The sequence below is a fragment of the Xenopus laevis genome, chromosome 9_10L (genome assembly GCF_017654675.1).
Source record: "Xenopus laevis strain J_2021 chromosome 9_10L, Xenopus_laevis_v10.1, whole genome shotgun sequence".
NCBI classification, from domain to species: domain Eukaryota; kingdom Metazoa; phylum Chordata; class Amphibia; order Anura; family Pipidae; genus Xenopus; species Xenopus laevis.
The window spans coordinates 108,332,840-108,357,974 of NC_054387.1; the positions used below are offsets into that span (position 1 = coordinate 108,332,840).

Consider the following 25,135-nt stretch of genomic DNA (forward strand, 5'->3'; position numbering starts at 1 on the left):
GATTTTCACGATTTTTTTAATCCAATTTTCACGATTTTTTTTCCAAATTTTCACCCGCAAACGCTGAAAACTTCAGGGTATTGCACGAAAACCAGCGCACATCACAAAATCATAGGTACTTCTCCCATTGATTTATATGCAACCTCGACAGGTCTGAGATGCTGGATTTTCAGATTCTGACTTTTCCATCCTCAGAGTTTAATAAATTCTGAAAAATTTGTGGTTTTTTTAAAAGTCAGATTTTATAAATAAAAAAAAAAAAAAATCACAAATTGTTCGTGATTTTTGCATTCGTTGTTTAGTAAATAACCGCCTTGATGTACTTTTTAGGGATGCACCGAATCCAGAATTCGGTTTGGCCTTTTTCAGGAGGATTCGGATTCGGCCGAATCCTTCTGCATATGCAAATTAGGGGCAGGGAGGGAAATCGCGTGACTTGTCCCAAAACAAAGAAGTAGAAAATGTTTTCACCTTCCCAACCCTAATTTGCATACACAAATTCGGATTTGGTTCACTATTCAGCCAAATCTTTTGCGTGGGATTTGGGCGAATCCAAGATAGTGGGTTTAGTGCATCCCTAGTACTTTTAAAGATAATAGGTTTATATATATATATATAGTGCTACTGGGTTACCCATAAAGAAAACATGTAATTTAGCTCAGTGACAGGTATGAAACATTATCAATCACAACCTGGTATACATGTGGCATAGTTGGAGGCACACTTGCAGCTCTCTTTCTTCACCTCTGGGAAGGGATCTACCATAGTCCTCTGGAAAATTAGAATCATTTCATCCAGGTAAGGGGCCAACTTCTTCCCACAAACCTCCACGAGCAGAGTCAAGAGCTCGACCATTGCCAGTCTGAGCTCCTCAGAAAGTTCTACAAGTTCCTGTTGGCCCAGGCGCTGTGTGAGGGCTGGCATCAAGTAGGGCAAGGCTTCCTCCGGCCTGGGCACGTGACTGACGCAATACACTATGATTTGGATAGACAACTCCCGACATTTCTCCATGGGGTCTGACAGGCACCGGAGTAAGGGTTTTAGCAACTCTAAGAAAACATCCTGCAGAACAGCGCTGGCCAGCTTCTCGTCCGCGGCTTCCTTCTGTATAGCAGCCAGTGCCCTCCTTCTAATCATTTTATTCTCATCGTTAAGGCAATTGAGATGCCGAGCCAGGGCCTTAAAAGTGGCCATAGATGCAAAGATCTGCTCGTTTGGCAACATCGCCAAACGAGCGGATCTTTCCCCGATATGCCATTAACAAACATGGCTATATCGGGTGTAATCTGATTGTTCGGCCGCATGGCCGAACGATCCGATTACGATGTGCCCTGGGTTCCGGCGGGATCGGTCGGGTCAAAATCAAACCTGACCGATCGACCAAACGACCGATCTCCGCCGGACGAAAGATGTCGGCACACGCCATACACGATCCGAAAATCGTACGAATCCTCGATTCGTACGATAGGATCTGTGTGTCTATAGTCACATCGGAAGTCGCACGCTGCTCACCCTCCGCCGCCATTGCTGCCACTCTTGGTAACCAAGCACGCAAGCCAGCTGAGCAACGGCGCGTACAAAACAACACAAACTTTATTGACAATGCGCCGCGTCTCAGCAACAAGGAAAGGAACGTGGCTTGTTGCTAAGCAACAGAAGCCGATGGAGCACTACCCTGATACAGTCATGGTGTAGGATTAAAGGAAATTCTGAGAGGCCCGGCTTCAACATGCATACCTTTTCAATCATTTTAAACTTAAAGTTGGATGAAATTTCTAATAAAAGAAAGTAGTTTATGTCTGAAGGTGACTACATACCTCCCAACTGTCCCTTTTTCAGAGGGACAGTCCCTCTTTTGACAGCTCAACCTGCAGTCCCTCATTTGTACTGGAAAGTCCCTATTTTCTCTGCACTGAACAGCCAGAAAAAGAAACAAAATTTCTAACTTAACTGGCTTTTGGCAGAGGGCCCAGAACAGCTAACAGGTGCAAATAAGATACTTTGTAACAATTTAGAGATAAGAAAATAAGTAATTGTAATAGTTTAGAGAAGGAGAAATATTTTCAATCTTTCATAACCTGCCAAATTTTGTAAAAGGAACATGGTAATTAGGGGGTGTGGCCAAAAAATGGGCATGGTCAAAAAATGGTTGCCGCGCTACGTGCAAAAACATTTTTTGTCCCTCTTTTTACTTCCAAAATGTTGGTAGGTATGTGACTGAGTCCCTTTACTTGTTTGTTGTTTTCATATTGGGGCCTCAGCTTTGTGCAAGTCCTACTGGCCCTTTGAAGTTCTAACTTTGGCCTTATTTAACAGCCCAAGAACTTCAACAATGAACATATCAGGCATATTCTTAAGATTGTAAGCTCTTGGGAGTAGGCCCCAGCCCTCTGATTCTATTTTTTACTCTGTAACCCTTGTTTATTCAATTATTGTTTGCTCTGAATTAAAGTTAAATGGCATGTAAAGGCAAAAAAAATTAAATCCCACTTTTACTTTCTTTAATGAAAAAGAAACCTATCTCCAATATACTTTAATTAAAAAAATGTGTACTGTTTTTATAAGAAACCTGACTGTATGCAGTGAAATTCTCCCTTCATTTACTGCTGTGGATAGGAATTGCCAGACGGTCCCTAACTGCTGAGCAGGGAAACAATCATACTTATGAACAGCAGAACTCAAGCAGCTTTGTTTATGACGATCCCTAAGCAGCCCAGACCACACTGAGCATGTGCACAGTCTTAGTCTTGCAAAGATGTTTAACAAAGTTACAAGATGGTGACCCCCTGTAGCCAACTTTGAAAGCATAAATTATTTGTTTTATTAGGCTTCTGGTGCAATAAGTTCATGTTTATATTTAGTATACAAAATACAGCATGTCTAGGATTGCCACCTGGCCGGTATTTTGGTCTGTAAAAATGGTGGTTATTAATAGGAAAAAAGATAAAAATATAGGAAGGCTGGTATTTTTTTCCAGAAAAGGTGGCTATATATTAATTTTTTTCCTTATTAATAATATTGGGATCAACCGTTATTTTTACCGACCAGCCCAGTAAAATACCGGCCAGGTGGCAACCCTAGTTTGTACAACATGTAAACATCGGCTTGTGTTTTGCATGTGCACATTATTAAAAACATTGGACTCGGGTCAGAGTGAATACAATTCTTTTTGTTTTCACAAAAAATTCTGTGTGGGAACCACAATTTGTTGTGTGCGCTGGCCTCAAAATTTGTGCACTTGCATGAGCACACAGCTTAGGGAGATCATTGTGGCTGTCACTTTTAAAGGAGAAAGAAACTATTACTATTACTGTAAAGGCACCCTTGTTTATTACTCGCAACGCTTCATCAGTCCAGCGTTTCCTCTGGTACTCTGTACGAAATGCACCACTGACAGAAGCTGAATCTAAGAGTTGGCTGACGTCACTCAAAGGTTCGTGTGTATCCACCCCCCTGCTTGAGGCAGTCTAGATATGTATTTGACAAATATTGTAATACTGATCATGCTTGGAAAATGAATCTTTCTTCCCAGCTTCAATGAAAGGTAAATGTGTAACTCTGATCTTCATTTGAGTCTCTTGTGGCTTGGCCTTTGTGTAGATATGGAATCTATGGATTGATGTGTGGGATGCACAAATAAATTTAATGAAAAACAAGGGTGTTCATATAGCGGAAACAGGCCATGTAACTGCTGGAGGTGGGGGGCAGGAACTATACGGGACCCAGTGAGACTTTGACTGACTTGCAGCTACAGCATATATTTATGGAAAATGTGTTTTTCCCAAAGTTTAGGAGTCCCAGTGATCTTACTGTTGGGCCGATCATTGCAGTGCTGAAAAGTTCACATAGGTGATAGCTCACCTGATCACTTTTTGTGATACAATGTCCTTTTATTTATACACACATAAAGGAACACTATAATATGTATGTACAAATAAAAGGACATTATATAAAAAAATGGGAGTGCTGATCCAGGAATGAATCATTCCAAAGAGAGTATATGTTGGAGATTGATCGTGCACCCTGGACAGAGTTGAGGATAGAGTGCGGAATATATATATATAGCCTAACATTTGATGTAGCTTTTTAATAAGTAGTTCATATAAATAGTTCAAATATTTAATGTATTAATAAGTCAGTCAATTCCTACATGGTTAATGGAATTTACCTAATGCTTTATTTATATTTCATTGGTGGTCTCACAGGTGATTACTCTATGTTTAGGGCAGTTCACATTTAAATTAAAATTTAGTATGATGATTTAGAGAGTGATGTCCTGAGACAATTTGTAATTTGTTTTCATTTTTATTAAGTTATTTAGCTGTTTATTCAGCAGCTCTCATGTTTGCAATCTCAGCATTCTAGTTGCTAGGATCTAAATTACCATAGCAACCATGCCTTGATTTGAATTAGGAGACTGGATTATATATGGGAGAGGGCCTGAATAGAAAGAGAAGTAATACAAAATAGCAAAAACAATACATGTGTAGCCTTAGAGAGCATTTGTTTTTTAAGATGGGGTCAGTCAACCCAATTTGAAAGCTTGAAAGAGACAAAAGAGCAAGGCAAATAACTAAAAAAAAAAACCTATAAAATAAAAATAATGAAGACCAATTGCAAAGTTGCTAGGAATTGGACATTGTATAACATATTGAAAGATACCTCAAAGGTGAACTACTCTTTGTATCCCTTCACACCTGCATGTCCTTGTCAAGCTGCTCTGAGTTATCATTGTTTGAGACATAAGAAGGTTTCTATGCAACCTATGAAAATTTGTACTATGTATCAAATTAGACTTACTATATATGGTATGCACAATATACACAATTATTATAGTTAGCATTCCTTTTTTATATATTAGTAAGTGAGAAACTACACGTGTAGTGCAGTGCAGTATACAGGGCTCCAGTGATGGTGCATAACATAAATGATGTTGATAAATGTCCCCTTGCATACATTAATGATGTCATTCCTAATGCTGCTGTAGATGTCCTTACTAACCCTGGTCTCTCACCACTGCTGCCTCCACAGTGAAGTAATACATTAAGTGATGCACAATGGAACATCTTGTTCTCTCCATCTGCATCTGTGCTGAGTTCAAGACACAGAAGTCTCCCCCTACACCCTGCTACATACACAGCTTTACAAAGTCAGGCAGCTATGTTGTTTCACTAAACAAGTTCATATGATGCTCCGTCATGTGCTGATATTTTACAAGAACCGGTTAACAACACAGACAATTATACCTGTAGTCACATAATAATACAAGCTGTGCCATAGTGACAATAAGCGACGGCGAATAAATTCGGCAGATGCGAATGCGCTGCAAATTTCCGCGTTTCACCACCGAATAGTGTCAAAAAAATTTGAGCGTGCATCAGAATAGTCGTGCGCATAAAAATTTTCGCTCGTCAAAATTATTCAGACACCCATTGACTTTAATGCATTTGAACAAAATAGCCGCGTGTATAAAAATTGTTGCGGGCATCGAAATTGACTTCAATGCATTCTGAAGAATTTTTTGCCGTTTCACTAATTTCGTGGAAAATTCACAAATTTTTCAGCAAAGCGAAACGGGACATATTCGCCCATCACTAGTTACAATCACTACATTTGCCAGTGATCTATAGAGGGTGGTTCACTGTAAAGTTAACTTTTAGTATTTTATAGAATGGCTAATTCTAATTCAACTTCTCAATTGGCCTTTATTTGTTTTTTAGTGTTTGAATTATTTACTTTCTTCCTCTGACTCTTTTCATCTTTCTAATGGGGGGGGTCACTGACACCATCTAAAGCAGTGATCCCCAACCAGTAGCTCGTGAGCAGCATGTTGCTCCCCAACTCCTTGGATGTTGCTTCCAGTGGCCTCAAAGCAGGTGTTTATTTTTTAATTCCAGGCTTGGAGGCAGGTGTACTGCCAAACAGAGTCTCCTGTAGGCTGCCAGTCCACATAGGGGCTACCAATAGCCAATCACAGCCCTTATTTGGCGCCTCCCAGCAGCGCCGATTCAGGGGAAAACGCCGCCTGAGGCGGCTCCTGCAATGCCGCCCCACTCCGCGGTTTACCAGTCGGGAGGGGAGGCAGGAACTCTAATGTGGAGAGCGCAATTGCTCTCTCTTGTATTAGTAAAGCCGAATTTCCGGTTTAAAAAACGGAAATTCGGCTCTTAAAGGTACCAGGAGCGGCTTTTTGCCTCCCCTGGAAACCTCTCTGGCGTGCCGTCTGAGGCTAATTTCTCAACTCGCCTCGTTGGCGGCGCGCCCCTGCCTCCCAGGAACATTTTTTGTACTTGTGTTACTCCCCAACTCTGTATACTATTGAATGTAGCTCACAGGTGAAAAAGGTTGGGGACCGCTGATCTAAAGGCTACAAATTTATTGTTGTTGCTACTTTTTATTACTCCTCTTTCTTTTCAGGTCCTCTTCTATACATATTCCAGTCTCTTATTAAAACCAATGCATGGTTGCTAGGGTAACTTAGACCCTAGCAACCAGATTACTGACATTACAAACTGTAGAGCTGCTGGAAATAATGCTAAATACTGTAACTCAAAATCCACAAATAAAAAATGAAAAACAGTTGCACATTGTCTACCCCTCTCTACATCATATTAAAGTTAATTTAGAAGCCAACTGTCAGTTGAATCGGTATTGGTTGGACTGTGACCCCGTGTGTGGCACAGAGAGGCCATGAACAAGGAAGATGACAGGCTCAGGTAGTGAGTGATACAGAGGCAGGGAGCTGACAATGTCAGTGTGTGTTTGATACAGAGGCAGTGAGCTGGCAGGTGTGTGATACAGTAACATAACAGAAGCAATGAGCGGACACACCAACGTATTGCGGCGCCAGTGACTGTCAGCGCTGTTGGAAGCAAGAGATACTCGAAAACGAGGTCGCGTGACGTCAGCAGCAGTGGATTCATCAGCCTCAACAGCAGCGAAAGAAGCGCAGGCAGTCAGGGCCCCGAGCACCCACATCCCATATCACCTACAAACCTAAAGGGTAAGTGACCCCCCATAATACCTTTGCAACCACTACCTCCCTCGCCCCCATAGAATAACCCGCCATTATTGGGGTCTCCACCGCAGCATCCGCCCCCAGATGCTTGTTGTTGCTTCCTGGATGCAGCAGGGCTATTACTCAGATATAGGCTGCAGTGTGTTCCTGGGAGTTGTAGTCCTAAGGCAACAGGGAATCCATATGTGAAGCATCTGTTTCTAAAGAACCACAATGTCGCTGCTTCATAACAGCAGTAGCAACACGCGCAGTGTAATAATGGCATCTATAGTGCGCTGCAAGTAAACAAGCCTCCTCCTTATCTCTGCACAGCCAGCAGCATTCCTGCCATGCCTTGTGCTCTTATCCACTGCCTGCTTTATATTCTCCCCTCCTCCTCCATCATATTCTTTGTGCCCCTTCTATACAGGGTACCCCACTTTCCCCACTGTGTCTCTCAAGCATGGATAGTAAGCTCCAAAGAGCAAGGCCCTCCTGGATGGATTCCTATGTGTACGTTTGATGCACCCTTCCATCGTACAATATGTTGGCGCTTTAATAAATGAGTGATAATAATAATCATGATCAAAGTGAATGGCGCTGCCAGACAGGGAGATCTGCTGGTGCATTTAATCAGCACAATGCTGACAGCTGCTGCTATTGTTATAGATACTGCGGATTTGCCCGGAAATTCACGTGATTTCTTTAAATACAACGGGCCTGTATGCAGTGACATAACTAGATATTACTGGGCCCCGCAGCAAATTATTTTGTCTAGAATTTACCAATATTTATTGAAACTGTATATGAATTATGGCCTCATGAGGCCCCTATACTTCATCGGCCCCCCTACAGCCGCAGGGTCTGCTTCCTCTATAGTTACTAGGGTTGCCACCTTTTCTTAAAAAAAATACTGGCCTTCCTATATATTTATCTTTTTTCCCTATTAATTACATTGGGATCAACCATCATTTTTACAGGCCAATCTCCCCAAACGTCTTCCCTCACTCTGCGCTGGCTTAAATGAAAAATCACTGGTGCTAATCACACGCGGCAATTCGTTTTCCAAAGTCGCCCGAAGTTGCCTCACGAGGAAACATCGGGCGACTTTGGAAAAGAATCGCCGCATGTGATTAGCGCTGGCGATTTTTCATGTTAAGGGTAAGGCCACACGAGGAGATTCGGGGAGATTTTGACGCCTGGTGACTAATCGCCTCGTCTTCTGAGCGTCAGCCTGTTTTCATTGTAGCCTATGGGAAAACACGCTGAGGCAGTTCGGGGAGATTGTCGCTCAGAAGACGAGGCGATTAGTCGCCAGGTGAGAAAATCTCCCCGAATCTTATCGTATGGACTAACCCTAAGCCAGCGCAGAGTGAGGGAAGGCGTTTGGGGAGATTTGTTGCTGCAAAGACGAGGCAATTAGTCGCCAGGCGACCAAATCTCCCCAAAACGCCCTGTGTGGCCCTACCCTAAGTCTGCTACAATATGATTTTAACCCAACAGAACTGTTTTGCCTCTGATAAGGATTAATGATATTTTAGGTGGGATCAAATTCAAGATGTGGTGTCTATGGGAGATTACCTTCCTGTAATTCGGAGCTTTCTGGATAACGGGTTCCCAGATAACAGATCCTATTGCCACATTATATTCAGTGTTGACATAATAGATTCTAGTACAGTGATCCCCAACCAGTAGCTCGTGAGCAACCTGTTGCTCTCCAACCCCTTGGATGTTGCTCCCAGTGGCCTCAAAGCAGGTGATTATTTTTGAATTCTTGGAGGCAAGTTTTGGTTGTATAAAATCAGGTGTACTGCCAAACAGAGCCTCAATATAGGTTGACAATCCACATAGGGGCTACCAAATGGCCAATCACAGCACTTATTTGGCACCTAGGAACATTTTTCATGCTGGTGTTGCTCCCCAACTCCTTTACTTCTGAATGTTGCTCACGGGTTCAAAAGGTTGGGGATCCCTGTTCGAGTACTAAACTATTAAAGGAGTGGTTCACATTTCAGTTAACTTTTATGTTATTGAATAGTAAATTCTAAACAGCTTTTCAGTTGGCCTTCATTTTTATCATTGTTGAATTATTTGCCTCTTTGACTCTTTCCAGCTTTGAAATGGGGGTCATTGACCCCATCTAAGTAGCAAATGCTGTTTTGCTGCCAATTTATCATCATTGTATTACTCATCTTTCTCTTTCGATTCACTCCAATTTATGTTCCAGTCTTTTATTAAAATTAACACATGGTTGCTAGGGTAGTTTGCACCCTAGCAACCAGACTGCTGAAATTGCAAACTGCAGAGCTGCTGAATAAAAAGCTTAATAACTCAAAACCCACAAATAATAAAAAATGAAAAGCAATTGCAAATGGTCTCAGAATATCACTCTTGACATCATACAACAAGTTGATTTAAAGGTGAACAACCCCTTTAAGACAAAGACTGTATAATATTCATTCAAGGGGTTATTAAAATGTATTCTACTGAGTATGTGCCTTCACCAACTTTTTATGAGAGGTTAAATAACCCCTGCAATTTTATTGAGATGTTGAATAACCTGCATGTACTCTGAAGTCTGAATGACTGGTTTAATAGGTGTGTTACATTGGTACAATAAGGGTCAGTTGCAGAAGTAGAGAACATGACGGATGCATTAGCTTTCATATAATAGCATAGGTGAAGATTTGCCCCAGTAAGCCATAGCAACCAAGCAGCACTTTGCTTTGCATTCTATACATCGGTTAGAATAACAAAAGCAAAAACCTGACTGCAGGTGAAAAATTTTGGCCATGCCCATTTTGGGCCACACTAGTGATGTGCGGGTCCCGGCCCGCTGCTCCCCTTTATTTATAGACCAGCACCCGCCCCGCAGTGATGTCACAAAAGGGGCGGGGCAGGCGGAAGTCTATAAATTTCCGGCGCCGGAAGCCGGCAGTACTAGGTCGTAGGCGGGGAGAGCAGGAAAGGAGCTCAACCCGCGCATTTTGTCCAGGGGTCGGCCCGAACCCTCCCGACCCGCGGGTCCTGCGGGCCTCGGGTCAGCCCACACATCACTAGGCCACACCCTTAAATAGTCCAGTCTAGTTTGCAAAATGTGACAGTTAATGGGGTTTTAGGGTCATGTTTTATGTGTCATTACAAATTTGCTAATGAAGGTGAAATTGCCTTTCATAGGGGTTGTTCACCTTTCAACACTTTTTTCAGTTCAGTTGGTTTCAGATATATCACTACAAATAAAGACTTTTTCCAATTACTTTCTATTTTCTATGTGTGGCCGTTTTTCTAATACTGAAGTTTAAAGTCTAATTTTTCACCTTTCTAAAGCAGCTCTGGGAGAGGGGGTCACCGACTCTGTAACTGTTCTAAATTGATACATTTAGTGGAGACATTTCTTATCTTTGTCCCTGGGTTTCATTGCAGGCGGCTGTTAGAATTGATACAATAGTTGCTAATATTCCAGAGATGCTGCTGAAAAAATTATCAACTCAATGTTGCAAAATTCTAACAGCGCAGAATCTGCACCTGAATTACTGAGCTGCCAGACTCAAACACTAGACATTCAAATTTAAACTTAAATTTTGGAAAAACTGTAAAAAATGGAAAGCAATTGAAAAAAGTATTTATTTCTGTAGAACAATCTGAAAACAACTTAACTGAAAAGTGTTTGAAAGGTGAACAACCCCTTTAAACTGCAAGCCACAGTTCCTCCAAGAGACTTGCTTATTTGTGTTCTGGGCTCTGGACTGTCCCACAAATTATGGAACAGTTGGGAAGTATGTATTTGCTGTTTGTGGGCTCGCTCATATTGCAAATGGGGACTGGGTGAAAGGCTTAAAGGAGAAACAAACCCTTAATAAAAAAACCCTACTCCCGTACCCTACATAGACCCCCTTCCCCTCCAGTCTAGCTGCCCCCCCCCGGGCAAATGACCATAACTCTTTACTTACCCCTCCATGCAGGTTCTGTCCAGCGGAGTTCACAGACGACATCTTCTTCTCTTCGGTAATCTTCGCAATGAAGCATGCGCTAAAAATCACAAAATGTTCTCATTCCGAACATTACCAAAGAGAAAAATATGTCGCCCGTGAACTCCACTGGACAGAAACTGCACGGAGAGGTAAGTAAAGGAGTAAAGAGTTAGGGGCATTTGCCCGGGGGGGCTGGGGGAAGCTAGGCTGGGGGGGGTCTATGTAGGGTAGGGTTGTAAGGATTTTTTTAATAAAGGGTCTGTTTCTCCTTTAAAGAACCAACAGATCTCATATTCATCTAGTTCCGATGAGACTCACTTGTTTGAATGGGTTTGTGTCCAGGAAGAAAGATAAATATATTGGAATGCTGGTATGGCAACCCTACTTTGGGCAAACTACTAAATATGTTAGAAAATAGAGACAAGTGATTTTTTTTTTTACTGTAGAAGTCTGTGCCAAAAAATGTATGTAGAACCAGCACCAAAATGCCTACAATAATGCCAGACAGACTGGCGATGGAAAACTATGGGGTGGTTCACTTTTACATTAACTTTTAGTATATTATAGAATGGCCAATTCTAAGCTACTTTTCTGTTTATTATTTATTTGTTATACTTTTAAAAAAATATTTGACTTTTTCTTTTGACTCTTTCCAGCTTTCAAATGGGACTTACTGACCCGATCTAAAACAACAAATGCTCTATAAGACTACACATTTATTATTATATATCTTATATTCAAAGGCCAAAGGGTTTCTATGGTTACTGAATTAGACATTATGTCCAGGTGTATACCAACATCCATGGGAGTGGATAATCACTTAAAGGGCACCTGTCTGGCAAAAATATTATCCCCAACCAAATTGTCCCCGCCAGCACTAGGACACTCACACCGGACGGGCAAGTCGTGGCATTCACTCATTATGCGCATGTGTGTGCCCCAACATGGCCGCTCGTACTGGGAGCTCCCTCCCGGAGAGGGTGACTTAGCACTGGCGGGGGGCAATTTTTTTTAAAATAGTGTGGGTTCTATTAGCGCACACCTTTGGTTGGGGAAAATATTTTAATGGAGAAAGCACAAGAGAAAAAAAGGTCTTCAATAAAGTTTTTATTAGACTTCCAATCGAAAATTTAAGTAAAAAAGATAACAAGTTAAAATTATTTTGTGGTGAAGTTGAGGGGTGAGGGGGTCTGCCAGTTCTGGGGGATGCTTCAGTCAAAACATATACCAAATGAAAGTTCTAATGGTGGTCCTCCTTTCCTGGTGGGCCCAGGTCAAATATCCCTTTGCCCATTTGTTAAATTGGCCTTGTGCACTTATTTAGAGGTTGCTGATACTACCTATAAATCTTTAATATTCAAAAAGTCAACTTTTCTGTGGCAACAGCTTGTGTCAATACACATGACACATGAAAGAACAATACCATTAATGTTTTAGAATAAATTTGTATAATTTATGATATTGATTTGTTTCATTCACTTCTTCTTTGAAATAAAGGCCTATCTCTATGTATCCTTTTTCTGCAGCTAGGGCCAAGATGGCTGCTTCTTCCTCGTCCAACTTAGAAGACGAAAGCTTGAAGGGCTGTGAAGTCTATGTTCAAAAATACAACATTCAACAGCTGTTAAAAGAATGCATCGTGAACTTGTGCATCGCTAAACCAGACCGTCCTATGAAGTTCCTCAGGGAACATTTTGAAAAGTTAGAGAAGGTCAGTGGATTTTGTGTTCTTGATCCCTTTTATAAGAATAGTAGAATAGTTGTTAATAAAGGAACAATTAGTGAGGTATGAATGAGACAATTACCCAACGTTTCAGCAAGAAGCCTTTGTCAAGGGAACGTTCTTGTCGCCGAAACGTTGGGGTAATTCTCTCATTGACAGTATCTGCTTTCATACTTGTATGCTGTTTATTGCTGGGTTGTATGTATTTTTATGGCCCTGATGATCATTGTTAATGTGTGCTGACTTATATATAGTGTAATGTTTGTTATATATAAATCTTTGATAAAGAATGTTTAATAGCAGTACCATCTGCTTGTTTGTGCTTGATCAGTGTGCAAGATCATTCTATGTTTAACCAAAATGCTTGGGAGCTGGGGTTTTCTGGATCTTTATGTAATTTGAATCTCCATACCTTAAGTCCACTAAAAAATCATTGAAACATGAATTAAACCCAGCAGGATTATTTTGTCTCCAATAAGGATTTATTTTATCTTAGTTGGGATCAAGTACAGGGTACTGTTTTATTATAACAAAGAAAAAAGAAACAACCTCTAAAAATTTGGATTATTTGGATAAAATGGAGTCCAGGGGAGATGGCCTTCCAATTCAGAGCTATTTGGATAACAGGTTTCTGGATAACTGATGCCATACCTGTACTGTATGATGTGAGTTGGTTCCTTGCCTTTCAAGGTGCAAGAAACATAAAGAACCCTGGTTTAAAAATAAGCTTTTTTTTCTTTTGATAAAATGGAGACCAATTCATACCAACTCTATCCGCTATCACTTTGTAAGAGTCTTTCTAGTTTCTAGTGGTTTCCTGAGCCTTGAGCATCTGATCTGAATCTCGTCTGTCTGATTATCCGTGTTTGACCTTGCCTGTATCCTGACTATTCTGAAATCTGTATCCTGACCCTTGCCTGCCTACGACAACTCTTCCTGCTTAACCCCTTGATTGACAACCCGGTTTGACCCTTGCCTGCCTGACGATTCTGATATCCGCCTGCCTCGACTCTGCTTGTCTGACGATTCTCTTGCCTGCTCCATTTGTACCGTGACCTTCGGCCAAAAAGACTCTGCTAACTGCCGTGCCCCTTCGCCAGCCAGAACATCTTGCCTTGCACCCCTCGTTAAGTCCAGGTGGCACCCAAGTAAGCTGAGGGCTCCTCCCGAAGCCCAACAGTGGTCACACTACTGGTGAAGCCGAGACCAGGGTGCTTGGCATTTGTTCTGGTATCGGGTGCCGGTCGTGACACACTTGTTTTATAGTGATATGTAACAATACATGCAAAATTAAATTTGATCTGAAAATGTATAACTGTACAAAGCTGGGTAAAGGTGTGTAATATGTTGGAGATATATAGACGTAATATATTTCTTTGCTTAACACTGATATTGAGTTTTACAATGGTGCTATTAAAGGGAACCTATTGTCATGCCATAGCCAACAATCCCTATGCCATTGAGTTTAGGGACTCAAAAATCTGAAATACCCCACACCCCACGTTCAAGATGCAGCATATGTGCACAATGCAGTGCATTGAGGGACACAATAATTCTCTCTTTACCTGCATAAAACACTTTCTACACATGTACCATTCCCAAACTGACAAAACTACTTAAATACATCATGGATGTTTTTGACTTTAAAATCTGGAAACTTTTGGTAAGTGGGGGTTCAAGTATGCCCGTGACTAAGGCAATTTTGTAAGAATAGCATAAGGCCATTCTTGCCTGCTCAAGGGTGTCTGTGATTCATTTAATTCCTCTTGACTTTAGCAACTGAATAATCTGTGTTCCATCCTGTGGTTCCAGTCTGATCTACAGATATATTAACACAGATGCTGTATAATTTAACATTGGAGCATTTGCATCAGCTTATAGTGCCTCGTTGGTACCAGTACCTTTAGAGAGTAATGTATAAAAAGGAGCTGTAATTATAGAGGTTGTCCGCCTCTGTAACTGCTTTGGCTGACAGTTTGAATGTGCGCCCCCCACTATACAGAGTAATCTCTGCCACTTCAGTAGGCTTACAGCAGCATTATGTGCTGTGAGTGAGCTAGATGCACACACTCAGGTTCTGTTGTGCAGGCTGCCATAGAAGGTCACTAATTTTCAGTTTCAGCAGAGTGATTGATATTCAGAGGAGGTAAAATGATATTAAATTATGATTATTATATATTAAATGATATTTAAAGACATATTATTTTTGCAATATTAATGACTAAGAGTGAGGTAGGCTATATTAAAAGACACACAAGGAATGCAAAGCAAAATGCTCTGTGCCTTAAAAGTCAAGTTTGTTTACTTGTTGGGTGATTTTCCTTTATATACTTACAAGATTTTTTTTTACTCTGTATGAGTTTAGCCTAATACATTACGGAAATAATTACATTTCTAGCTATGAATATTGCTATGAAAGATTTTTTAGGGTCCATCACCTTCAATATACTTCCTTCTGGGAAAACAGACCAAAGTTGGCATTAAAAAGAAGGTAGCATTTTAACAAATGATTTATTGCATGTTTACAAAAGGTCATCTGCCATTCCCTTCCCATAACATAGAAATATCATCCACAAATCAAAGGCTTGTGTACTTCCATTCCTAGCAACGTCAGCTGATGTACAGCCTCCAGCCTCCTTTGTTCCAGATGGAGGCATGCACATGTGGTGCCCATAGCAGTCCCTCAGTTGTGTTATAGACTTTTTTTATACAAAAGAAGAAAAAAATGTTAATGATACATTTTGGCTTAACTCAATAGCTTTAAATGATATTATTGTTTTTAGTTCAGCCATTAGCACAACAAAAGGCTGTCTATGTTTTATTCCAAGTCAGTAGGAATTTCAAAGCGCGTGCCAGTGGGTTAGTAGCAGCAAACATCAGCCAAAAAGGATATATAACTAGGTTCCATATTTTTGGGGGGATACATGTACTCATGTTCTGATGCTAAAGTCAGCTCACATTTAGCTAATTCCATTCTATGCCTACAGCTTCCAGGAGACTGCATTATGGTATGCCATTACTATGCATGTATAGGATTTTTAAAGGCGGACCTGAGTTTAGGGGTCGACTTTGAAGGGTAAGATGTTTTTTTATTATATGAATCTGCAGCTACTAATAAGCAAGTCTCTTGTGGAATTGAGACATGCAGCTTAAAGGGGAAGTTCACCTTCAGTAGCAAAAACTATAACAACACATAAAGCATGACCCTAAGACCACCACAAATGCTTTTTACACTTTCCACAACCTGCCAAATTAAAGTTAACATTATATTAAAGTACCTTTAATCTTTTCAGTGTTGCATTTCCAGTATCAAAACAATTGGACATCTTTTTTCTTGTACGACCACATGTAATTAGCTGAGCTGTCCCAGTATGTAAGTAAGCAGTATACAAGCATTGAGCTATTCACTGGTGATTCTTTGCCTCCATTCCAACCATGGAAAAGGTGTGTTTTTGGATAATGGGCTTGGTATTTTGGGGGTATAAACAAAAGTTTGTGTTACTTGATATTTCTGCTGCTTTCATACATTTTTAAAATATTGGGAGGTACAACATAATTACAAACTTAGGGAAGTGATATTGCTACAATGGAAAGCAGTTTGCTATTTCCCTTTAAGATCCTACTACACTGATCCTACAAAGATTCCTTGATTTATTTGCAACTTTCTGTTGATTCTATTTACCACTTTGGTTTTAATGCCCTGTCTAGAATGATCTGCCCAGTCTTGGATACCTTGGATAGTATGTACAAGGGTGGAGTTGCTCCCACCTGGACTAAGAATGCCTTTTCAATGTTATATATGGTGGAGGTAGCACCCTGTGCCCTCTTTTTCGCACCTCTCTTATCTTGGCAAGATCCATAGAAGAGGTGTCCTTGTAAATGTATTTTCAAGACCCTTTACATTATCAATAAAGAAATGCTATTTGTACTGAAAGGCTAGATCAGCAGAATCAAACTGAAGAACTTGAGCACCAGAAAGCTACAGCATCAAACAGGAAAAAACAAAGCCTTCATTCTCAATAGAATTCCATAGAGCAGAGAAAACAACAGTCAGCTCAATGATTTCACATAATGTAATGGCTTGGCTAAAAATAAAAAAACTTTTAATGTTGTTTTGTATTAGACTGCTTTTGCGTTCAACCTAACCCTGTAAGCAAGGTTTACATTTCCCAGTGAAGCTGTAAGTGCCCCTTCTTTTATGTGCGTAGTCTGTGGCGTGCAAACTAGAAAGGCTGAGACTGTTTTTATGATGGGATTGTCTGTTTTGAGTACAGAGGGTGGAAAATATCATGTTGGGTAATTAACCTTTAAGCATATTTACGTGTTGTGTTTGGTGCTGTGACTGCTTTCCATTTAACCCTTTTAATGCTTGCTCTTGCTGCACTATGTGTTGCCATAAATACACAGAACAAAGAAAACTCATGGAAATGTAGAGTCTATGGTGCTATTATACTGGTACCCCCGTTTGCAATTTCAGCAATCTGGTTGCTAGGGTCCAATTTACCTTAGCAACCATGGATTGAATTGTATAAGAGACTGCAATATGGATAGGATAGAGCCTGAAAAGAAAGACGTGTAATAAAAACTGGCAAAATAACAATACATTTGTGGACTTACAGAGCATTTGTTTTTTTAGATGGAGTCAGTGACCCCTATCTTAAAGCTGGAAAGAGTCAGAAGAAGGAGTCAAATAATTCAAAAACTATATTGAAAAGTTGCTTAGAATTAGGGATGCACCGAATCCAGGATTCGGTTCGGGATTCGGCCAGGATTCAGCCTTTTTCAGCAGGATTCGGATTCGGCCGAATCCTTGTGCCTGGCTGAACCGAATCCGAATCCTAATTTGCATGTGTAAATTAGGGGCAGGTAGGGAAATCACATGACTTTTCGTCACAACATAAGAATTTTTTCCACTTTTTCCTTTCCTATCCCTTATTTACATATGCAAATTAGGGTTCGGATTTGGTTCGGTATTCGGCCGAATCTTTCACAAAGGATTCGGGGATTCAACCGAATCTCAAGTAGTGGATTCGGTGCATCCCTACTAAGAAATGGCCATTCTATATAACATACTAAAAGCTAATGTAAAGGTGAACCAACCCTTTTAATTCCAATGTGCAGACCAGGGCAAGTTATGTCAAATTCACTGGTGTAGAGAGCAATGCCTATACTAAAATAGCTTAATTTCTGGTTAAAAAAAAAGTAACAGCAGGTGTCATATATAATTAGATGCCCATAGCAGCCAAAGAGCAGGTATCATTTACCGGTGTGTGGTTTGAAAGCAAATTATTAACAAGGGATAATTTATAATGGACCAGTTATTCTGACTGACAGATATTTAATAAAGAATATATTCCATTTCAAAAATCTCTGTATCATGTTCAGAACGAATGATAATATGGCACTGTTCTTTTGGAACCGATGGAAAAAACAGTGTGTTGGCAGAAACTGGTGAGAGGTGGGACTGCAGCTAAGAATTTAAAACTTTTATGTGCCGTAACTTTTAAACAAAGTCTCTGAAAGTAACTGGGGAGAAAATGCATCTCTCTTTTCATTTGAGGCATATTTAAATACAAATGGTATGCTTTCAGGATAATAATTATGGCAGTAAATGTGCACGGTCGTTGCTGATTCTCACCCCACTCATTCGTCTCTCTGACCAAACAAATTGCACTGCTGGCACCCCAGGTATAAGTGGCCTTTTTTGTTCACTGTGTTGAATGGTCTGTGGAGCAGAGAGACACTGGGTTTGAAGGGGAGAGAAAATGAGAAATAGCTGGTTGTCATGACAACTCAAGGATTTTAAGCTGTTTACTGGATGAAAATTCCACACAAAGATTTTTAGCGAGCCACAGTTCGTCCAGTAATTGCCATTCAGAACTAATCACACAAAAGATTATTTTCCCGTTAACTTCCTTGCGCTTCACTGCGACTTGGTGCATGGGACATTAGGATGCATTCTAAAGGAGTCGCCCATGGGCATGCCATTGGCGAAACGCAGCAATGGAATCTGCGTCTGAGTGAGAAGCAGGGGATACGAAGGTCACCAGTTATGCAGCTGATGTTTATGTAGAGGACTTGGAGTAGCAGCCCAGTCACATGGTAACTCCTACTGAATGGTCTTGTGTTGTTACAATGTCTGATTTCATAGCTTTATGTTATGTTTGTGATGTGAACACTGCAATGTTTTGGTTTTGTGCTAGCAGTACATACTCTGATGTGCTATAGTCACTTAAAGGAGACTACCTAAGTTTATTAAACCAATATACCATGTTGATGATGGGAATTGTTGTTCATAAGTTGCTTGAGATTCATAGACAACCTTAGTTATAAGCATTTTTCTTTATGTAGAATAGGTGTTCTTGAGTTAAAACTCCCATCATCCATCATTTGGAAGGATCATTTGACCTGGGCACTACCCGAAATGAGTTTGTATGTTTTTATTGTGGGTTCCCCTCTTTCCCCTTCACTGCAAACGCAACTCTAGTAAATTGTGTTAATGTGATAGGGACTATAGATTGTAAGCTCCACAGGGAAGGGAGAAAGAGAAGGGAATACAGGAAAGAGAAGTACAGGTATAGGATTTTTTACCCAGAAAGCTTTGAATTATAGAAAGGCTGTCTCCCTTAAACTCCATTTTAATGAAATAATGAAACATTTTAAAATGATTGCATTTTTCCCCTGTAATAATAAAACGGTTACAGTACATTGTACTTGATCGCAACTGAGATAACATTAATTCTTATTGGTCACAAATGAATCTTATGGGGTTTATTAAATGTTCATATGCAGGCCCGGACTGGCAATCTGTGGGTTCTGGCAAATACCAGTGGGGCTGCTGTAAGAAGCCATTGAAAGTCACTATTTAGTGGGCTGATGGGGGCTGTTTGGGCCTCTATGTACTTGGAATGCCAGGGTCTATTTTGACTCCCAGTCTAGACCTGTTCATATGATTTTATAGTAGAATTAAGGTATGATGAGCTGCATTATGGAAAGGCCCCTTATCCAGAAAAACCCATGTCCTGAGCATTCTGGATAACAGGTCCCATACCTGTAATATAAAAATTATAACAATATATAATTAATATAACAACATTCTTTTTGCTTGTTAGGTTCACTTACCCTAGCAAGCAGATTTTCCTCTTTTTTTTCCACCAAACGCATTTGCAAGAAAGGTCTTAAACTATTTCTAGCAGATACTTTGTTGTCTTTATTGTCTTTTTCTTGGAGGCAAATATTTTATTGGAGTTTCTGTTGTAGAAAGCATCACAGGTTTAGCCCAGTATGTGAACAGCGTGATTTTTAAATGGAAATCTTTGAAGAGAGCATCAGAACTGTGAAACACTTTTTTCCCTTTTCATAAATAGAGTATGCAACCCTTTCAAATTCCATGTTCTACAAGGCATATCATTTAATAAAAGAGAAAGAGAGAGAGAGAGAGAGAGAGAGAGAAATTTTGCTTCTCCTTAACATTTATTTTTATAGTTTTCAAATGGTTAGCCTTCCTATTCTGCTTTTTTTATGTCCTGTAATTTAAAAAAGTTGCCTGTCAGGGTCACTGACAATAAAAGCAGATGAACTTTGAGGCTTCACTTTTAGGGGCAGATTTATCAAGGGTCGAAGTGAATTAGGGGGAATTTTCGAAGAAAAAAATTTGAAATTCGAAGTGATTTTTGGATACTTCGACCACGGAATAGGATACTACGACTTCGACTTTGATTTGAAGTAAAATAGTTTGAATATTGGACCATTCGATAGTCTAAGTACTGTCTCTTTAAAAAAAACGCGTTACTTTGCCAAATTAAACCTGTCGAAGTGCTATGTTAGCCTATGGGGACCTTCTAGAGCATATTCTAAGTTTTTGGAAGTCGAAGTTAAATCATTCGATTGATCGCTGAAATCCTTTGAATCCTTCGACCGCAGCATACCCAAATTCGATGAAAAAAACTTTGACTTCGAAGTATTTCAATTTGATGGTCGAATTTCATAGTATTTTTAACTTCGAAATTCGACCCTTCATAAATCTGCCCCTTGTTGTTATTCTTACTTTTTTTGTTGCTGATATTTTTGTTCAGACCTTTGACTATTCAGCTTCCATTCTAGCTTACAAATATCTGCTTGCTACCACAATTAAAATTAAAAAAAAAATTGTATGTTAAAAAAAACAGAAAAATGAAGACCAGTTGAAAGTGGAGTGCAGTTGTCTACAAGTTTGTTCAAAATTGAATTGCCCCATAAAGGCTAATATTTAGGAATTTTCCTGTCACTGCCATGTGTGTTTTAGGCAGAGTATTTTCCCATAGGTAACTGTAGGAAGTGGCGTCAGATGGATAGGGGAGTTTAGATATGATTTTTGCTGCTTGCTAAACATAAAATATATTTTTCTGAATGGTCAGGGGTTCTGAGAATACATGTTACAAGCGAGTTGATGTACTATAGGTGAGTTATCTGCAAACTTGTTATACAGAAAGCTCAGAATTACAGAAAGGCAGTCTCCCAACGACTTTTTTTTTTAAATATTTTTTTTTCTTCTCTGTAATATTAAAGGATACATTTTTTGTAAAAAAATTTGAATGTACCAGTGTTTTATACTTATTTAGATATAGATGAATTGTGTTTAAAAAAGTAGTGTTTCAGGCTGATTTATTGAATATTTCTGCAAAAACCCTAATAATCCCTCCCTTCTCTTTCTTTTCCTGCTCCCTAAATTCCCAGACTGAAACCATTCAGCAGCTAGCAGGACCTGATAGGGAACTGAATCCTGTCTGTGCTTGTGTGACTGCAGGGCTGTGATTGGCTGTGCCCCTCCTACTCTGCTTCTGGCAGGGACCATTAGGACACACCCACCCCTCATTTGAAACACAGACAGGGACCAGAGAACATCTATAGGGAGCTCCAATAAAGGGGCTATTTTTAAAGATAATATAATTTTCTAGCACCATCTAAAAGCAACACCATATATTACTCATAATTGCTACAAAATTAGTTTTTTTTTTATGTATCATAAATGTCTCCTTTAAAACAGTACCTTGTACCAAGCTAAGATATAGTTAATACTTTTTGGAAGCAAACCCAGCCTATTGGGTTTACAGTGTGTAATCTTTACATGATTTTCTAGTAGACTTAAGGTATGAAGATCCAAATTACAGAAAGATCCAATATCCGGAAATCCCCAGGACCTGAGCATTCTGGATACCAGGTCCCATACCTGTAGTATGGTGACTGGTTCATGTGTAAAAGGGTCAGGAAAGAATACATACTGTATGTCTTCCTACAAAAATAGAAATTGCCATATGCTGAATACGTTTCACATTTTAATTTTAAAACACATATAGTTTTCTTCCTTTTTGATGCTGAATCCTTTCTCCCCACATGCGATTTGCATCAGAGAGTAAGGATTTGGACGGGTGTTAGTGCTCAGTGCTGCTGCTAAGCTGTGCTAAGCTGTGCTAAGTACTGACACCCTTCGAAAATGAATATATGAAACAGGCTAGCCATGTAGATATGGGATCCGTTATTTGGAAACCCATTATCCACAAAACTCTGAATTACTGAATTTAAGAATGATTTAAGAATGATTTTCTTTTTCTCTGTAATAATAAAACAGTACATTGTACTCAATTCCCACTAAGATATACTTAATCCTTATTGAAGGCAGAGCAGTCCTATTGGGTTTATTTAATGTTTAAATGTTGCCTTAGTAGATTTAAAGAACTGAGATCAAAATTATGGAAATATCCCCTATCCAGAAAACTCCAGGTCCCAAGTATTCTGGAGAACAGGTTCCATATCTGTTTAGGCATCGCTACATTTAAGGATTTTAAGGTGTTTGGTACCATATACAAGTATATTCATAATAATACCTGCCAAATCCAAAATAATACATGCCATCCTCTATGCATCAAAATTTACCATCAATTTCTATATATTTATAGAAATAAAATTGACATTTATGCCCATGGGTGTGAGCATTTTAAAACGGTGAGTTGCACTCATATTTCAATGTGTAGAGGATTAGAAGCACTGGGAGTCCAATACTGTATATATATGTGTGTGTCTGTGTATTTTAATGTGAAACTTAAATCATTTTCTGCATGGTGCAGATCTGTTTTATTTCTTATACAACAATAGTAAATGCAGTGCTCACAGTCTCACAACTGTCTTTGTGTGCGGGCAGGAATATTCGCTACAGGTATCATTTTCGTTTTAATAACTTGGAGCTATTCCAGCGCTCTGAGATTTCTAGCTCTTGCACACAGAAATTGCTTTGACATTTAATCAGGAAATATGAGTGCTTAATCACATTGCATGCATCTACACTGCCTCATTGAAACCATGGACGTAATCACACTGCCCAGAGCCCAGTCCAGAAACAGGTCAGTCTCCTAGTCTGTGAAATACCAGTCTCTGTATAGGAGCTCTCTGATAATATCCAATGCCCCCCCCCCTCTCTCTTCACTAAAGTTGAAATTTTCTTTTATTTTTGTTCTTATTTTACACACAGATTATTCCTACTACATGGTGGCATTTAGTAAAACATCACCTTCCAGGGGCAAACTAGCAGCAGGTGAACCAGCTATTTTGGGGAAAGGGTGGAACAAATCCAGAATACAAGCCCAGTGCAGTTCATTGCTGTTTTATTATCCAGATCCATTTACCTATTGATACCAATGTCTCACCAAGACTTTTTTAGCTAATGGGGGCATTATGCTATCATAGTCATGTGGCAGCTAGCAGTCAGTATAATCAATGTGCAGTTGTAAAGCAGTGGAGCTTCCAAACAGAGTGTGCACAGTGGATTCAGCCAGCTGGTTGGGACACATTGGCTCCCTTGGGTGCCAAATCTCCTTGGCTCAGCATTGTCACCTGCTCGCTGTACCATGCTCGCTGTACCTGCTGAAAATCAAAACAGGAGAAGTGACTTGTGTCAGGTAATAAGGCAGATGAGTATACGGCACAATACTTACTTATGCTCTTAGTCTCACTGTGGTGGTTGCTCACTAACCAGATCTATTATTTAATCAATTTGTGCTTTCTGTGCCAGTAGGATTGCACTTTCTGAACCTTCAATAACAATAAGATTTATCAAAATCTGAGATTAGAGTTTGCCTCACTCACTTTATATTAATTCCTATGGGATTTTTAGAAGGGTATTTATCAATGGAGGAAAGTTAAAGCTCACCATTTGATAAATAAACTTCTAAAAATCCCATAGGAATGCACAGAAAGTTTGTGAGCTTTTTTGGGGATAATCTCACATTGTGATAAATCTGCCCCTACATCTGGAATATTAACATTTAGGGGCAAATTTACTTATGGTCGAATATCGAGGGTTAATTAACCCATGATATTCGACTGCCGTATGGAAATCCTTAGACTTCGAATATCGAAGTCGAAGGATTTACCGCAATTCGTTCAATCAAACGATTAAATCCTTCGAATCGTTCGATTCAAAGGATTTTAATCCATCGATCGAACAAATTTTCTTCGACCCAAAAAAGCTTAGAAAGCCTATGGGGACCTTCCCCATAGGCTAACATTGACTTCGGTAGGTTTTAGGTGGCGAACTAGGGGTTTGAAGTTTTTTTTTAAAGAGACAGTACTTCGACTATCGAATGTTTCAATAATCGACCGATTTTTAGTTCGAATCGTTCGATTTGAAGTTGTAGTCGAAGGTCGAAGTAGTCCATTCGATGGTCGAAGTAGCCAAAAAAAACATTCGAAATTCAAAGTTTTTTTCTTCTATTCCTTCACTCGAGCTAAGTAAATGGGCCCCTTAGATTTGTCTGGTATTGCAGAACTGTTGTACTGCAGGCAGGGGTAGGGCTTAACGTAATGGCTGGATAAAACACAGTGGCCTAAACAGGGATAAAAGTTGGATGTGCATTTATAAGTTATAATCCCCAGGCTGCATGTAAGCAAGGGACCTCCCCCTGTTCTATGTGAACCATGGACAATTCCAAGGGCCTGACAACCTCACATAACCACAGCATACGTCCCTACTGGTACCCAAGAACTTTCAGGATGAACAAGAAATCCTTATCTTTTTTACTGTTCTGTTATTTGCTTTTCACTTCACATGTCCACGTCAGATTCCTACTTTGATGTAACTACATCCTATTGTGTCTCTGTGTGTATATATACCTTCAGTTACTGGTTCAGAAATGGCAATATCATGCCTGATGAAGAGAGGCAATTCTTTCTCAAAAGCTTTTATTCTTACATAAATCCGTTTATAAACGGTATAATGTTACAACAAAAAGTACTTTTTTCTTTTAAGGAAAATGCTATAAACCTTCACACAATATCTCAATATTGATACATATCAATGTATATTGATTCTGTATCACATTATTGTTTTTCTTGTACATTGAAGTTTTGGCAAAATAAATGGCATTTTGGATAATAGATCCCAGTAAAATATGAACACAGTGGGTTAACTGA

General features: G+C 39.7%; 2 protein-coding genes across 3 annotated transcripts in view; one reads left to right on the forward strand and one right to left on the reverse strand.

Annotated features, from left to right (window-relative positions):
- Positions 1 to 1,558, reverse strand: part of dnaaf5.L (dynein, axonemal, assembly factor 5 L homeolog) — a 37,093-nt gene extending 35,535 nt beyond the window's left edge. The window contains 2 exon segments of the mRNA NM_001097038.1: positions 693 to 1,183; positions 1,485 to 1,558. Coding sequence (NP_001090507.1) covers positions 693 to 1,183; positions 1,485 to 1,525 — 532 coding nt within the window. The 5' untranslated portion in view covers positions 1,526 to 1,558.
- Positions 1,559 to 6,758: 5,200 nt separating this feature from the next.
- The window catches only part of prkar1b.L (protein kinase, cAMP-dependent, regulatory subunit type I beta L homeolog), a 147,892-nt gene continuing 129,515 nt past the window's right edge, over positions 6,759 to 25,135 (forward strand). The window contains exons 1-2 of one of the 2 annotated variants that reach the window (XM_018236407.2): positions 6,759 to 7,003; positions 12,495 to 12,679. In XM_018236407.2, the coding sequence (XP_018091896.1) occupies positions 12,506 to 12,679 (174 nt within the window). In that variant the 5' untranslated portion in view covers positions 6,759 to 7,003; positions 12,495 to 12,505. Of the gene's footprint in view, positions 7,004 to 12,494; positions 12,680 to 18,698; positions 18,794 to 25,135 lie in introns of those variants that run through there. The other variant, XM_041577207.1, reaches the window with a different exon arrangement.